At 42.5% G+C, this 15688-nt stretch overlaps 1 protein-coding gene and 3 non-coding genes across 4 annotated transcripts; all 4 read left to right on the top strand.

Moving 5' to 3' along the window:
* Positions 1–15: 15 nt before the first annotated feature.
* Positions 16–15687, top strand: TCP1 (t-complex 1). The gene is made up of 12 exons (XM_006263593.4): positions 16–153; positions 3112–3197; positions 5305–5433; positions 6412–6509; positions 6863–6973; positions 8309–8490; positions 10644–10770; positions 11493–11668; positions 12364–12487; positions 14209–14401; positions 14800–14963; positions 15226–15687. Exons 1-12 carry the CDS (start codon positions 81–83, stop codon positions 15440–15442), a joined length of 1680 nt encoding a protein of 559 aa, XP_006263655.1. The 5' UTR covers positions 16–80; the 3' UTR covers positions 15443–15687.
* On the top strand, positions 2628–2762 carry LOC132248054 (small nucleolar RNA SNORA29). Its single transcript, XR_009459409.1, has one exon. It is a non-coding gene; the product is annotated as a small nucleolar RNA SNORA29 (small nucleolar RNA).
* On the top strand, positions 4007–4141 carry LOC132248053 (small nucleolar RNA SNORA29). Its single transcript, XR_009459408.1, has one exon. It is a non-coding gene; the product is annotated as a small nucleolar RNA SNORA29 (small nucleolar RNA).
* LOC132248048 (small nucleolar RNA SNORA20) lies at positions 12559–12694 on the top strand. Its single transcript, XR_009459403.1, has one exon. It is a non-coding gene; the product is annotated as a small nucleolar RNA SNORA20 (small nucleolar RNA).
* Position 15688: the final 1 nt, after the last annotated feature.

Raw genomic sequence — 15688 nt, 5'->3', positions numbered from 1 at the left:
TTCCTCTCCTCTTCTCCTTCACAGTTCCCGGCGTGCCCTACGCTTCATCTCGCGGCTGCCGGCGTGGTGCGGGCGGGACCATGGCGGCGCTGGAGGGGCCCCTGGCCGTGCTAGGCGAGCGCAGCTCCGGCGATGCAGTCCGCAGCCAGAACGGTAACGGCTGCGGGGCGGAGCCAACCGCCGCCTGCCGGGGGGGAGGGGCCGCGCGGCTCCGGGGTCCCCTCGCTTCCGGGGTGGGGGCAGCGTTTGTCAGGTCTTAAATATGAAATTATCTTATTAGAAACTCAGAATTCCTGTATTTGCTGAAAAAAATATTGTACACTGGGCAATATACAAGTCAACATGCAAGGAGGAGGTGGTTGTCTCATTTACTCGATATTGCTCATTGGGAGTCGCTCCTGAGCAAGACCTGGGTCATCCAAGTGGAAGCGTTTCTTCATTTTGAGGCAAGGAGTGATAAGGAAGCACCCACGGCCGGCCCGAAAGGCAATTGAGGCTCCCTGAGTGTGAATTGGGGTTTGCATATGCTGCGTGTATGAGCTGCCTCAAAAACAATTGTAGGTTTTGAGCGCTTTTACTATTGTTAATTTTGCAGGGGTTGAACTTGAAGTAAATACAATAATTACCGTACAGCTAGTGATGCTAGTGGGGCAGGCTTTGGCCAGGCCCGTGCATGGAGCTGTTCGGGATGGGCAGTTATTTCTCTTCCATAAATAGAATTGAATTATCAGGGGGCGTGTTGAATTCACCACCCTCTCCCACTGCGACCAGGTCACAGGGGGCTCAAAAGGCCTAACATCTACCCCCGGTGCCTCCATGTTCCCCCTCCCCCTTATTTGTTCCCCCTCCCACGTGTACCTGCACCCCCTGGTCCCACCCATCCCTCTGCCAGCCTTTCTGGCTACCCAGGGAGCAGCTCTAGCCCTGTCTTGAACCCCTGCCACAATGGCCACTGCCTGGCTGGGTGGAGGCTGGAGCCCCCACGTGCTCCAGGCCAGATTGAGCCTGGAGCCGCAGCAGAAGATAAATGGCTGGGGCGCAGGGGCTGCTGGGGGAAGCATTCTGACCCCACACCTGGGTTGAAGTCGGAGCAGCCACCTACCCCTCACCCTTGCCTCCTACTTGAACCCAAGACAAGGGCTTTTTTCCCCGCCCCCATGTTGAATGGGGGAAAACTTTTCCTTGAATTCCATATTTGAAACAAGTTGTTACCAGAGCTGTGCACAAATGCACTGAAATGGGATTTCTTCTTGAAGTAAAAACTGAGATTAGAAACAGGAGATGGAGAAAAGTCATTCAAGATTTATTTCTTGATGACTCAGTTTCCACTAGTGTTCTTGTAGCGCCCCTAGATCGGGGTGGGCAAAATACGGCCCATGTGCCAGATCCGGCCCGCTAGGCCATCTACCCAGCCCGCAGGGCCCCTAAAAATTTAGAAAATTAATATTTATCTGTCCTTGGTTCCTGTCAAAAATGACAGGAGCCAGGAACAGTAGGACCCAGAGGAAGCCCTGGCAGGCTCCTGCAACAGCAGGGCCTGCCCGGCCTCAGCGGGGGCTTCTGGCCTGGGACCAGGTGGCTCCTCCAGCACAGGAAGCTTGGGTAAGAAAAGGTGGGTGGGGGGCATGAGCTGGTGCTGAGTGGGGGGGGGGGAGAGTGGCCCTGCCCCATGGCCTGTGCTCCCTGCTGCAGCCACTTGCAGCTTGCGCAGGGCTGTCCTGAGCAGACACGGGGCAGGGGAGGGGCTGCTTTTCCCCATGCTCAGTACCAGCTTGTAACCCGCCCCCGCTGCCAGCCCAGGCCCCATGCTGGCTCTGGGCTTGTCCGTTGGGGCTTTGCCACGGTGGCAGCAGCTGCAGCTCCCCTGCTTGCCATGCTGGGCAGTGTTTGCTGCTGCTGCCCGCCCAGAGCTCACACCACAGTAGGTTGCATTGAGGCTACCTCCACTGCCTCTGGGCTGCCCAGCAGGCTGTGAGCAGCTGCAGCAGGGAGCGTGGGCCACAGGGTGGGGGAGGGGCTGCTTTTCCCTGTGCTCAGCACCAGCTCATTTCCTGCCGACAAGCGCGGGGTCGGGGTTGCATGCTGCCCCCTGCTTGTACCGTAGGGCTCAGGGGGCACTGAGAGTGAGTGGGCATGGGAGCCAGTGGGAACACAGGGCCCACATTGGTGTCCTGGGGCCAGCACCAGCAGGGCCCAGAGCAGGGCTCCCTTCTCTCCCTGCTCGTGCAGGCCAGCCTGGCTCCACAGACCCCTGCATGACCCTGAAACATTGGTCCCAAGATATTGGGACATTGGTCCCAAGATGGTGATCAGGGGGCAGGGCACCTATAAAGGGGCGGGGCACCTGCCAAGGGGTGGAGCTACCCATGTGGCCCTGGACAGCTTGCCAAAACTGGGTAAGCGGCCCTCCACCCAAAATAATTGCCCGCCCCTGAGCTGGATCTCTCCCTGAAGGTAACCTGTCTGCCACATTCACTATTAAATAAAGTGAATTCACATTAATAAGAAATTTGGTACCGTCAGGTAAATACCAGTAGCAAGAACAGCTCTTTGTATGCACTGATTACAAAAAAATAGGAAGGGGTTTAGTACTTTTAGAATTCTAAAGGAAAGATCAGATTTGAACACTTCCCATTTGACTGCCACTTCCTCGATTTACAGATTAAGTGGCTATGCTTATGGGATAGAAAAAAAAGTGCCAGAGTCTGAAGGAAAAGATAGTTAATATCTCTTTCCTATATGAGAGAGCAGAACATTATACAATAAGACTTTGAATAATAAGTAAATTACATGCATTTAGTACATTTACAGTTGTGGGTTGATTAACTGTATTAGGCAAAAACAACGCTTAGTCCTGAAGCCAAACGAGGTGTCTTCGTGGTGTCCATTCAAATTGTGCAAATGGATTTGTCGTGGATCCTTATATTGTCACCCCAGTCATTTTCATTTCCCCAGTCAAATAGGCCCTGAAAAAGCACATGTGCCAAAAGTAGACAAAAATTATTTATATTCCAGACTTTTAAAACGGGGACTATACTTACAGGAATGTGGGCTTTAGAATTGGCTATTTGTGAAGAGTTACCTAATTACTTGCTGTTCTGTTTTTTACAGTTACAGCTGCAGCTACCATTGCTAACATTGTGAAGAGTTCCCTTGGGCCAGTTGGTTTGGATAAAATGTTAGTGGATGATATTGGCGTAAGTAGACATACGTCTCTGTCTTAAACTGTAATGAAAAGGTCTCTGCTTGCTTTCTCTCAAATTCATGCTATCTAGTAGGGACCTGTTCAGTCTGTTCCTGTGTAAAATGTTGTTCATGGTCTTTATGCATTTAGCAACTTGACCTCTTCAGTATGACTATGGAAGAGCATTCATTTTTTACTCTAATATAATAAAAGTCTTAGTCTGTCTGTCCATAACTGTTTATTTGCACTTTGATTGGTTGTAATGGCAGCCAATCAGTGCTCTGCACAGACAAACACACAGGGCAGGGCAGAGTGCAGCCCTGACACCATGATAGCAGGGACTGAGGGGCCGGAGCCAGAGGGGCGAGGCCAGCAGTGCTGGCCTAGCTTCTGCCCCCCACCCCCTGGCCCTGCTTCTTGAAGGCAGTGGCGGTGTGGGGTGCTGGTGGCGCAGCGCTGGCCTCGCCCCCCCCCCCCCCCCTCCGGCCTCACCCCCGCTCCCGTCTCACCACCACATCCAAAGGGTGGCCACGCCCCTCCCCCTCCTCACGGACAGAGAGGAGTGGGGGGGGGGGCCCACAGGGCTGGAGGTGGAGCAGTGGCACTGGGGTACTGGGTGGCAGCACTCCATCCCCGCCCATGTCCTCCCCTTCCTTCCCCCTGTCATCCATGACAGGCAGTTTGCTACTTTTTAAATAATAGCTTTGATTAGAAGTGACAGCTAACTTTTAATCAATGATGTGAATCAGACGCATCCTTTAACAAATCAAAACGTGGGCTCTGCCTACCTCAGATTCCGAAGGAAAGGTCAGGTTTTGTGTGCTTCCCATTTGACTACCACTTCCTCGATTTACAGATTAAGTGGCTATGCTTATGGGATAAAGAAAAAAGTGCCAGAGTCTGAAGGAAAAGATTGCAAATATCTTTTTCCTATATGAAATGGCAGAACATTTTGCAAAAAAACTTTGAATAACAAATAAATTACATTATTTGTTTAGTATTGCTAAGAGTGTGGGTTTATTAATTGTATACCCAGGGGCTATACCTCCCTTGGGCTATATGCTGTAGTTCCTCCTGCCCCAGCTGTGCAGGAAAGGGGGGTGTTGTGTAAGCTCTCCCCCCTGGGTTGCATTGCAGGGGCATGTGGGTCACCCTGCCCCCCAGGGCCAGACAGTGGGAAGTTCAGAGACCCTGGCATCAGCAGCCAAGGGAGTGATGGGGGAGTGGAGCCCAGGGGTTGCTAATTAACCCATCACAGTTGCCATTTGGGCAGTCCTAGTTTACATTCTGGGGCTGTCGTTGCTATAGCTACTGTGGCAGAATCCTCTAAGCAACCTGCACCAGTAGAAGGAGTTTCTCTGCTGCCAGGGTTATGCCACCGGCTTCCTTAAGAGTGTATTTGCCAAGAGAAACAGAGTTTTGCTAGGAGAGCTGTGTCGACAAAGAGGCCTTCTGGCTTAGCTTTGCCTACCAGCTGAGACAGTATAGCTTTGTCAGCGGAATTTATGTAACATTTATTTAAACTAGATTCTGGGCATTCAGTTTGTGTCTATAAACCACTGTATCCTTTTTAGTTTGGGTTGTGAATAAAATAAAACAGCAAGTGATGATTCCAATTAGCAGTGTGAATCTCTTTCAAATATCTAGATTAATTGAGCAAATAATTTCAGTTTTCTTGTTGTGTAGTTGTGTTATAAAACTACCTTCCTTTGACTTTTACATGTAGCATGTCACTTAAAAATCATCATCTTAAATTGATACTCATAAATGATTGGCTTTTATTAACCTATGCAGAGGGATTAAAGGTTCACTTAAGCTTTTCATAGTTCTTATTCACACAAATGATTTCAGCATATAAAAGTACATGTGTGTTCTTGTGTGGTAGTGCCTTATGTTAGTAACTTAGTCCTACAAGCTTATGATTTGTTGGGACTGCACATGTGCATGTGAAATAAAGACAAGGTAAAATGTAAGGGTAAAAGGTAAAAAAAAATAAATAAAAAAATTACACGTGGGATCGTTCTGTATCTGTTACTTTCATTAAGAGAGCCATATTTTAGTTTCATAAAATTTAAAAATGTGTAATGGTTTTTCTGGTTTTCTTGTTTTCTGAAAACTAGGATGTAACCATAACTAATGATGGTGCAACTATTCTGAAGTTGTTGGAGGTGGAGCATCCTGCTGCAAAAGTCCTGTGTGAGCTGGCAGAACTGCAAGATAAAGAAGTTGGGGATGGGACCACCTCTGTGGTATGTAGAAAGCCTCATCTGCAGATAGCCATTTAATCAGACAATGCTGACTTTTAGAATACCTGTGTTTTGCATACTTATAAATCCTGTTGCAGTGAGGGTTGTCTATGCTATTTGACAGTATGGAATGGAGCTAAGATCTGTGTTTTTCCACAATACAAACCATCAGCAATATGCAGAACAAGAATAACAGCAGACAGGAGCACAATATTAGCATTGATGTTGTTAAGCACGTGTTAAGCTTGCATTCTCAGGAAAAATCGTTCTTTATTCATTACCTGCAACTTGCAAATTGCTATTTCTTTTCCTGCATGAAGCTTGAAAATATCTTGTGGATGAAATGTTCTTTGGTAGAAAGGTATCATTCCAGATCCTGTAGTTACCATTGCACTAGCATAACAAAACAAAAAAAAAATAGCGGAGATTAACCTGTAAACCATGTGAACTTCCCCCAATGTAGTAGAGAATTGTCTCTGAAAAAATTGGAGATAAAATGATATAAATACAAGTTACATGGGTTGTCTTCCTCTGTTTATCCCTGCTTAGCTGTCTGCTGAACTTATTTACCTGCTCCCCTGCAAACTAGTGGTAATGGCCCCCCACACTAGGATCGGGCCCTGGGGCCTAGCACAGCCACAGTTCAGCCCTACATGTTGGGATTGGATAAGGTTCCCCATGTGTCTGGAGATTTGATGGGGGGCGGGGGGGTGCCATCATTTCCCCCACTGCCAAATTTCTAAACCCTTGAGGGGCCCTGTGGTCCAGATGACAAGGTGCCACAGGCCAGATATGGCCCAGTGACCAGAGGTTAAGCACCCCTGATTTTAAATGATGGGCATCTATTTCTAGCCATTATTTATCCCTTCGTGGAAACAAGAACTGCTATGTAAATGTCACTCATTTTTCCACCTGGAAAAGTTTATGCTTTTGGCACAGAGGATTTGATTTGCCTGATGTTTGTTTTGTTTTCACAAACAGGTAATTATTGCCGCAGAACTTCTGAAGAACGCAGATGAATTAGTCAAACAGAAAATTCATCCTACTTCCATTATTGGTGGATATCGACTTGCTTGCAAGTAAGTCTGACTCAATGGAATAACAATGTATTCCAGTTCTAGGAAAGCATAATATATAGTGAATGCATTATCTCATTTACATGTATATTTGTCAACAGTGCAGATTCTTTTCTTATGGTGCTTATTTGTTAAGGCTTGGGGATGTTTTGTCAATTTTGTTCTATTTTGTTCTACCACAGTATTAAGTATGTCCTGACAGCAGGAAATGCTTGCTGTTTCATGTGGAGAAAACCAGAATTTCATCAATAAAATGAACTAAATGTTTATGGAAGGAGGAGCTGGGGAAAGGGGTTGTCATAGATATGGAACTGTTTCCAGAGGGAACAAATTTTTCTTTGTTTTTTATTCAACAGGGAAGCTGTTCGCTACATCAATGAAAATCTTATTATTAATACAGATGAACTGGGCAGAGATTGTCTTATTAATTCAGCTAAAACATCAATGTCCTCCAAAATCATAGGAATGTATCCTTTGTGGTAGCAGGAAAGTAACATTCACTTCATTTCAAACAAAGAAGTGGGGGAAAGCTCAAATATCTTGTAATCTATCATTCTCCTGTAATTGCCCTGTATGCCCTTTACTACTTCTCAGCTGCTGTGTGTAAGTATCCCCGTGCCCTTCCATACTCTGCTGAAGGCTAACTTGGGCAACCTATGCCTGAATGGAAGAGGGCTTAATTGTCTTGGTTTAGCTTTTACTTATTGCAGAAACATGGACAATTTGTGCTTGCAGTTCAGGGGGTGGGGCTTTACTGTTTTACAGTAATTATTCATTTGCCCACTTCTACCCCACAGTAAAAATAAACTGAGATAACTTTCCTTTGGCCATGCTCCTGCAGTTTAGCTCATATTGTGGGTTAAGAGTGGGCAGGAGTGTAATTACCATAGAACAGAAGTACAGTAAATCTCATTTTCCCCTTATTCATGGGCACATGAACAGTAATAACTGGGTATGCCTGATTGTACAAAACTATCTGATGGTAAATGTGGTCTAAAAAGATTTGGGGAAACCCCTAGTTTTCACAGTGTAACATTTTAACAAAATGTTGCAATTATTAGCCTACTTAAGATGAGATTTTAGTTATTTCTTGTGGCAGAAAGTGACTTCACAGCTGCCATAAGAGATTTGAAGGAGCTATTCTAATCTAAATCCTATATTTTTCATTCTCCTTTCTCAGCTGTAGAAAATAAGGATAGTGTGTGGTGTAACCTTTGTTTTGGGTTTGTTTTTGTTTCATTTTTTGTTTTTTCATTTGTTTGTTACTAATTTAGTACTTTAAAAATAAGTATTTATTTAAAAAATAAAGCCGTGGTTGGTTTGTCTCCTTTCTTAGTTTAAAGATTAAAACACGCTCTGTGCTTTTCATTTAACAAACATGTCTTTCTTTTGTTTAACCTTCTTGTGTCTTACCCAGGTTTGTTGCTGCTCTGAAGTACATTCCTTCTCTCATACTCCTGTCTTTATGTTAGCCAATATATTTACATTTTGTATTTGAGGGAAATGTTTCAAAGAAGAAAAAATAGGTGAACGTACACAAGATTATAAATCTCCATATTTCACGTAACAAATTCTGATTGCATTAAGCCTTGCTCTTTCATGGAGGTAAAGGAAGAAAGCGTGGTATTAATTGTAGGTCACTTAAAGCTGTCCCTTTGCCATAATCACCACTTTACTGTGGTGGAAGACTACTTGCCTCACATCAGTGCTACACACACAAATGCTATGCTGAGTTCCAAGTTAATTTGTACAGTGTTGGTTGTCTTTTATAATTAATTTTGGCCTTAACAGTATTATTTTAGAGATGGTGACTTCTTTGCTAACATGGCGGTGGATGCTGCAAGTGCAGTTAAATACACAGACCAAAAGGGTCAGGCCCGATATCCAATCAACTCCATTAATGTTCTGAAGGCACATGGCCGCAGCCAGAAAGAGAGTATTCTTGTGAATGGTTATGCACTGAATTGTGTGGTGGGTTCTCAGGGTAAGATATTTTTTTTAATAGATTAGTTATTGCCCTCACTAAATTAATGTGTGCTTACGAATATTGCTGTGTGGTGATGTTTCTGTTGATGCAGTAAGCTGGGAAATGAAGTGTTAGTCATTTCAACATAAAATTAATCCTAAAACAAGTCAGCGTTAAAATTAAATGAAATTAAATTCCATTTAAATGTAAATGGAAAAAATTGTTAACATACACCATGCTGAGGTTCTTTTCCCCCCCACCAATAAAGTAGGATAAGAGTTCCACAAGAATATCTGGGTATTTTGTTAAATTGTTGATCTTGAGCAGAAAGACTTATTTTATCATACACTGAAGGGCAGCAGCATTTGATTTTTGACATAGTTGGATTTTTCTTAAATTCTAGGGACTTAACTCCACATACAATTTTTCCTGTGCCTAAATCTTACTCCTGGTCCTCCAGGAGAGGAGGCTTTTCTAAAATTTTATAACATGAGTCTAGTAGTTGAAGTTAGGTAGTTAGAAATGGTTAAATATCTATCTCTAGAAAAAAAGTAGGTACCTCAAGTTCAGACTTTGCCCTGAAACTCACAATCATCTGTGAAGTTTGTCAAAGAAAATTGCAATTGATATGAATATTGAGTCCTGAAGTCATGTCTGAGAAATAACTCCTTGTTTATACCCAAGACCTCTAAGTTTTAAATATTCATTTTTTTCTCTTTACATGTCTCTTGCTCAGAAGGAGTTTGGACAGACTTCAATATGATAGTTACCATGATGTTTCCTGATGCCTCTTTTCAGTTGTTCAGAAGCTTCAGTGAGGGAGTAGCAAATAGGCTAGAAAGGCAGAGTGGAATGCCTTGGGTAACACCCAGGGATTGCTGTCTGCAGTGGAAGGTCTCAAATGTGTTTGTTTAAAAAAAAAAAAAAAAAAAATTAAAGATCCCTGGAATTATGTTACTTGGATGTAAAAGCTAAGTCTATCAACATTTTTCTTTTACTGAGAATTTAGCAGTAGATCTCTATAGAGCAACACTTCAATTATGCTGGAATTCAGTGGTTCCATTTAATTATTTTTAGCAATAATGTCACTTAATATTGATTGAGAAGCATGTAAAGGTGCTTCCTAAGAAAGCAACTAAGATTATGCTTGGGTATAGAAAGATATTTTACTACTCTTTATGTCAGGGGCAGGCAGTTATTTCGGGCAGAGGGTCGCTTACTGAGTTTTGGCAAGCCATCGAGGGCTGCATGAAAAGCAGCCGGGGGCAGATAAATATTAATTTTCTAAATTTTTTAGGGGCCCTGTGGGCTGGATAGAATGGCCTGGCAGGCCACACCCAGCCTGCAGGCCACATTTTGCCCACCCCTGCTTTATGTTGTTACTTTATTTCACTTAGTTTAACGTACCCTATTTTCTTGTACACAATATATCCCCAAATAAAACACAAACCTTGTTTTTAAAAGGCAGAACATAGAGAATTTTTTTCCAGATTCATGTTTGACTGTGGCATAGAGTAAGTTTTCCTAAGAACATAAAAGTGTCTAGAAAGTATGACATCCCAGGAGGAGTTGTGTGTGAGGCAACAGGAACTTCCTTGTGTAGCAGACACTCTCCAGGGATATCACACTTCTTGGATACTCTGTGTTCCCTAGGATCTAATCTGTCACCAGGTTAGGCCCCAGACCCTCAAAAGGGCAGTGTTTACAGGGTCTTAAGTAAAGAACTACTTACAGTAAAAAACCACAGTGCTGTTTCCACATCACAAACCTCATCAGGATACTGCAACAGCTCAGTTTGTGCCTGAAGCAGCAAGTACAGTGCTCAGCAAAATACCTATGGCTGTGAGAAAGTTAACACAGGACTCTGCCATCCTGACAGCTGTATGGCATGCACAATATCTCCACACTTCCTTCTTCTCCAGCAAAGACAACAGCTACCCTGATTAAGACATGTACATCAAATTTGGGGGGTTGATTTTTGAGGGGAAAGTTGCATGTTGTGTATAAGAAAATATAGTAATGCCCTTCCAGCACATTAAAACTTAAGGAACAGAAATAGCTTTAGAGGTAACTGATTAAATTTATAAATAAGATAATATAACTGGTGCTATATTCATTGAACAGTTTTAATTAAATAATTAAATTTAGTGAAACCCCATTTTTTCACATAGGTATGACTAAGAGAATGGTTAATGCAAAGATTGCTTGCCTGGACTTCAGTCTGCAGAAAACAAAAATGAAGCTTGGTGTTCAAGTCGTTATTACAGATCCTGAGAAACTAGACCAGATCAGACAGAGGTGTGCCAGTTTTTTTCCATGTATCATTTTAGTATTTTTAATTCTGGTGGGTTTCTGGATGGTTTGATGTCCTGAGCTTATCTGATAGGCAACAAATTAATTGCCATAAGTAGCTATGGCTTCTTAATATAACAGTGGAAAGTACTGTATTTCATACCACATGCACCTTTTACCCAAAAATTAGCCATCCAAAATTGAGGTGCATGTTTTAAGCAAAGAAGCAAATTTTCATGCTTGGGGTTCTTGGACACCACAAGCAGGCTCAGCTTCACTCACCTTCTTAGCAGCTCCAAAGCTAAAGTATTAACTTTGTGACAGCTGCTGCTGAACTGGTAACAACCTTTGAATGCTCCTAGGAGTGTTCAGCCATGGTGACCTTATGCTGCATTGGGAAAGACTGGAAAAATCTTTTCGTTTTGGTTTTTGCTTCATCTTTCCTTTTCTAAACAGTATATATGTCTTTGGGGGGCCGTGTGGAATCATTGGAGTATGTTTGAATAATCTAAATCTAGTTCACTGTTACAGTATTGAATTAGGAAGCTAAATATTAACAGGTAATTTCAAGTGGCTCTACATTAATGTGATATCTGAAGATCTGTGCTGTGCATCAGTTTTAACTGTTCCAAATGTGGGATAAAAAAAGGCATGGTTACAGTTTAAGATTTTGAAGGCCATTTTTATAATTTTAGGTTATAAACACTTGTTTGTGTTACCTTTTGCAGAGAGTCAGATATCACTAAAGAGAGGATTCAGAAGATTCTAGCTGCAGGTGCCAATGTTGTTCTAACTACCGGTGGCATTGATGATATGTGTCTGAAATATTTTGTTGATGCTGGTGCTATGGCAGTACGCAGAGTTCTGAAAAAGGATCTAAAACGCATTGCCAAAGCTTCTGGAGGTATGTATGTATCAGGATCTTGGTCGTAGTTTAGGGGTTTTTTTGAAAATAAGTGTTTGGGTTCTGCAGATTCCAGATAGGGAGCATCTCTTCTAAATGGAAAAGAAGTTCTATGGGGTAATGACTGCTGAAGATGTGGAATGAAGAAACATGATGGCTGGTAGTGGGAAGGTTTCCTCACTTTTAGAAGAACCAGACTCGGTTTTTGTTAACGTGGCTTGAGTAAACTCTGCTTTTAAGTCCATGTTTAATATTTTCTTAATTCCCGACCTTCTTTAATAAAATCATGCAACTATAGAGAAGAAACTATTTAACTTATAGGATAAAAATCTTCAATCCCAATTTTTGTGGAACTTTTAAGTAAAGTCTGCCTAGAATTTTGCAGGAACTTTGACATTAGTCAAGATATAAAAACTTACTTCCACATCCCTTCTTTTTAATTGTATTAGTGTAAGCCCAGAAACAATATAAACAAATTGATTTTAAGAAGCAATGATGTAGTCTTCAAGGAAATTGGTATTTCTTGATACCTCCGGATGGATTAGAAATGCTTAGTCTACCATTTTATTAGGAAATACTATTTAGCATACTGATATTTGCTTTTTCATAGATATTTATTCTAGAAGACTGACAGGATAATGATAGGTGCTAGAATTACATATGCTAATTTCACCATCTGCTTTTTGTTTTAAAAGCAACTGTGTGTTCAAACTTGGCTAACTTGGAAGGTGAAGAAAGCTTTGAGGCATCAATGCTGGGACAGGCAGAAGAGGTAGTTCAAGAAAGAATCTGTGATGATGAGCTGATATTAGTCAAGAAGTAAGAGCATGTTTCTTAAAAAAAAAAAAGTAGATATGCCACATTAGTTTTGCTGCACCACTAAAACTAAATTTCCCATTTATTTGCTGCCATACGATCTTAGTAGTATGAGCAGTTATACGCGTGGGATAAAGTATACTAAGCCCACTGTAAAATCAGTGGTGAAAACCACCAGTGTTTCACCTTTTTTGCTGGGGCTAGACATCTTTCTCAGACATTCTAATTCTAATTATTAACTAGTGGCTAGTCAAGATTGTTAAAGAATTGACTTGGTTTAAAACACATTATTTGTAAACAAGCCTGTGTCTGCCACCTGTTTCCCCATGCCTCAGCCTTCTTACCTTCTGTCTGGCTCCAGAGCAGCATCTGACTCCAGAGCAGCAGTGGCTGTGGTCCAGCCTGGGCAGGTAGAAGCACAACAGCAGCTCCAAGCCTGGCTGGGTTTGAGCTGAGGGTGCATGGGTGCCAAAAGTAAGCAGTAGGATGGAGGCAAGTTTCCTATGTGGTGTCCCACTTACTCTTGTCCCCATGGGCTCCTCTGTGCAAACTCCCTCCCCACTACACGGTCTCCCCCCTGTAAAAGCCACTTCACCCAGGGCAGGCAGCAGCTTAGCTCTAGCTTTGACCCCAGGGCCACTGTGGTCACCTCCCCCAGGCCAGTACTTGAGTATAAGACATGGCTTCCTCACCATCCCCCTTTTGGCTGGAAAAATAACTCATTGTGGAAATCAAGTAAATATAGTAGATCCCTATATGTTTTGATATGACACCTGTTTTTAGTTTCATAGGACTAAAGAGTTTTCAGAAAGTAGGATATTTACTCACTTTTGCAATTTCACAGCTACCCATTGCTATAATACCAGCAGTTCCACTAGTTTATTTTGGCTGTTGAATAAAGCAGGGCTGCCCAACTGATTGTCCATGGGGCACAGGAGGCCCCTGAGGGATTAAACAGTGGCCCACCACTCTTTACTCAGCTGCTGCCAGAGTCTCTTCCCTTCCCCCCTCCAGTTCTCTTGTCTGTCCCTAGCTGAAAGGTTCAAAGAGACCAAAGGACTGTCCACAATGTGCCCACAAGCGTAGGGGCCTGTGTGGCACAGCAGGACTATGCAGGTAGCCCCCATGGCACATTGGGCACCCATGGGGTAAAGCAGTGGAGGGGGCTAATGGCATGGAATGGTGTGGTGGGGGGAGGGTCCCTGTGATGCAACAGGGAAGGGTCACATATTGCATTGCATCAGGAGCCCATGCTGTGCTGAGGGGTGGGCTCCCACAATGATTTGGGGGCTTCTGCATTGTGGCAGGCAAGGTGGACATGCAGTCATTCAGAAATTGGGCAGCCCTAGAATAAAGAAAGCAGTAGATTGAAACAAATGCAGTTCTAAACTCTGTTGCTTTGTTTCTGTTGGTAACTGTTTTTTGTTTTGTATGCACTGGTGGAAAATGTCTTTTCCTTCATACTGTAGGTAAAATTTCCTAATTAAGTGAGCAAGTAAAAAAATGCATTAGAGCCTAAATACAAGCTCCTAAACTGTCCAGGGGAATTAGCATGGACATTGATTTGTTAAATTGTATCAGTTCTTGCGAGGTCTGTGGACAGTTTAACATTTAAGGCTAGATCTTTGTTAAAAAAATTAACTATAGTGATTGTATAGTAGAACATTAGTGATCTCTCTGAAAGGATTTTTTCTGAAGTAGGCAACTTTTTTCTCTCTCAACAGTACTAAGGCTCGTACTTCTGCGTCAATTATTTTACGGGGAGCCAATGACTTCATGTGTGACGAAATGGAGCGGTCCATACATGATGCTCTTTGTGTGGTGAAGAGAGTATTGGAGTCCAAATCTGTGGTTCCAGGTGGTGGTGCTGTAGAGGCAGCACTTTCAATATATCTTGAAAATTATGCAACTAGCATGGTAAGCATGCTTTATAAAACATTGCGTTCCATTACAGAAGATAAGAACTGATTGCCAGTGGATTTACTAGTGCACAAATCTTCACTTTCAGCTTCTGTAAGATTTGTTGCACTTACGGATTGGGAATAATTATAATACGCAAATATAAAATTCAGCTTTCAAGGCAACGTCTTCCAATTTGAGTACTCCCCTTCCTCTTCCCTCTTTTGTTCCACCTCATTTTGATCAAAAACTTTTCTGGGCTAGCATCTCTTCTGTCTTCCTAGAAAATAAGTCACTTTAAACTGGTTTTCTTCTGAAGTTATGGCTGCAACTGCCTGCTTATAATGCACCATTTGGCTTGAAAAATCTTTGTGCATCAAAACAACTACAGTTACCTATTCTTCCTTCTCTTTTAGGGATCCCGTGAGCAGCTTGCTATTGCAGAATTTGCAAGATCACTGTTAGTTATTCCAAATACTTTAGCAGTAAATGCTGCTCAAGATGCCACAGATCTTGTTGCAAAGTTGAGGGCATTTCACAATGAAGCTCAAGTTAATCCAGAACGCAAAAATCTGAAATGGTAAGTATCCATGTGAAGGAAAACAAGAAAAGGGGTTGAGGTTGATTTTAGTAAAAAAAGAGTTATTTTAGTAGTGTACTGATGCCACTTTACCTTTAACTATTGACTATTTTCTGATGTATTTGTAAATTTCCAAAGCTTCCCTGCATGCCATCCTGCCAACTCATACACACAAATATTGCAACTGAACTACAGGCTTGTTTTGGGAAAGGACATGGGGCTGAATAGTGCTGCTTGTACTTAATACATTTCTCAATTGCAGGATTGGTCTCGACTTAATAAATGGAAAACCTCGTGATAACAAACAAGCTGGGGTTTTTGAGCCTACCTTGGTCAAAACCAAGAGCTTAAAGTTTGCAACAGAAGCAGCAATTACTATACTTCGAATTGATGATCTTATTAAGCTGCATCCTGAAAGTAAAGATGATAAAGGAGGGTGCTATGAAGATGCAGTTCGTTCTGGAGCACTTGAAGAATAAGAGGCATTTCATTTGTGTGGAGTTATGGAATGTAGATTTTCCTGTCTGTAGTTGGTAGTGTGTGTTAATAAAAAACACGTGCACAGTAAGAAAGGGTTGTCTCTATTCAGCTTTGACTTACAAACTTTCAACTTCTCTTGAATTTAGTGTTTAGAATATCTTTTCCTGTTAGGAGAGCAAAGCTGAGCAGTGTAAGTGTAAGGCAGTGTTGTATAACTATTAAAAATACTGTAAGTAAAATTTGAG

The sequence above is a fragment of the Alligator mississippiensis genome, chromosome 1 (genome assembly GCF_030867095.1).
Source record: "Alligator mississippiensis isolate rAllMis1 chromosome 1, rAllMis1, whole genome shotgun sequence".
Lineage (NCBI taxonomy): Eukaryota > Metazoa > Chordata > Crocodylia > Alligatoridae > Alligator > Alligator mississippiensis.
The sequence above is the reverse complement of the archived record's forward strand: the minus strand, read 5'-3'. Positions and strand labels throughout refer to the sequence as shown.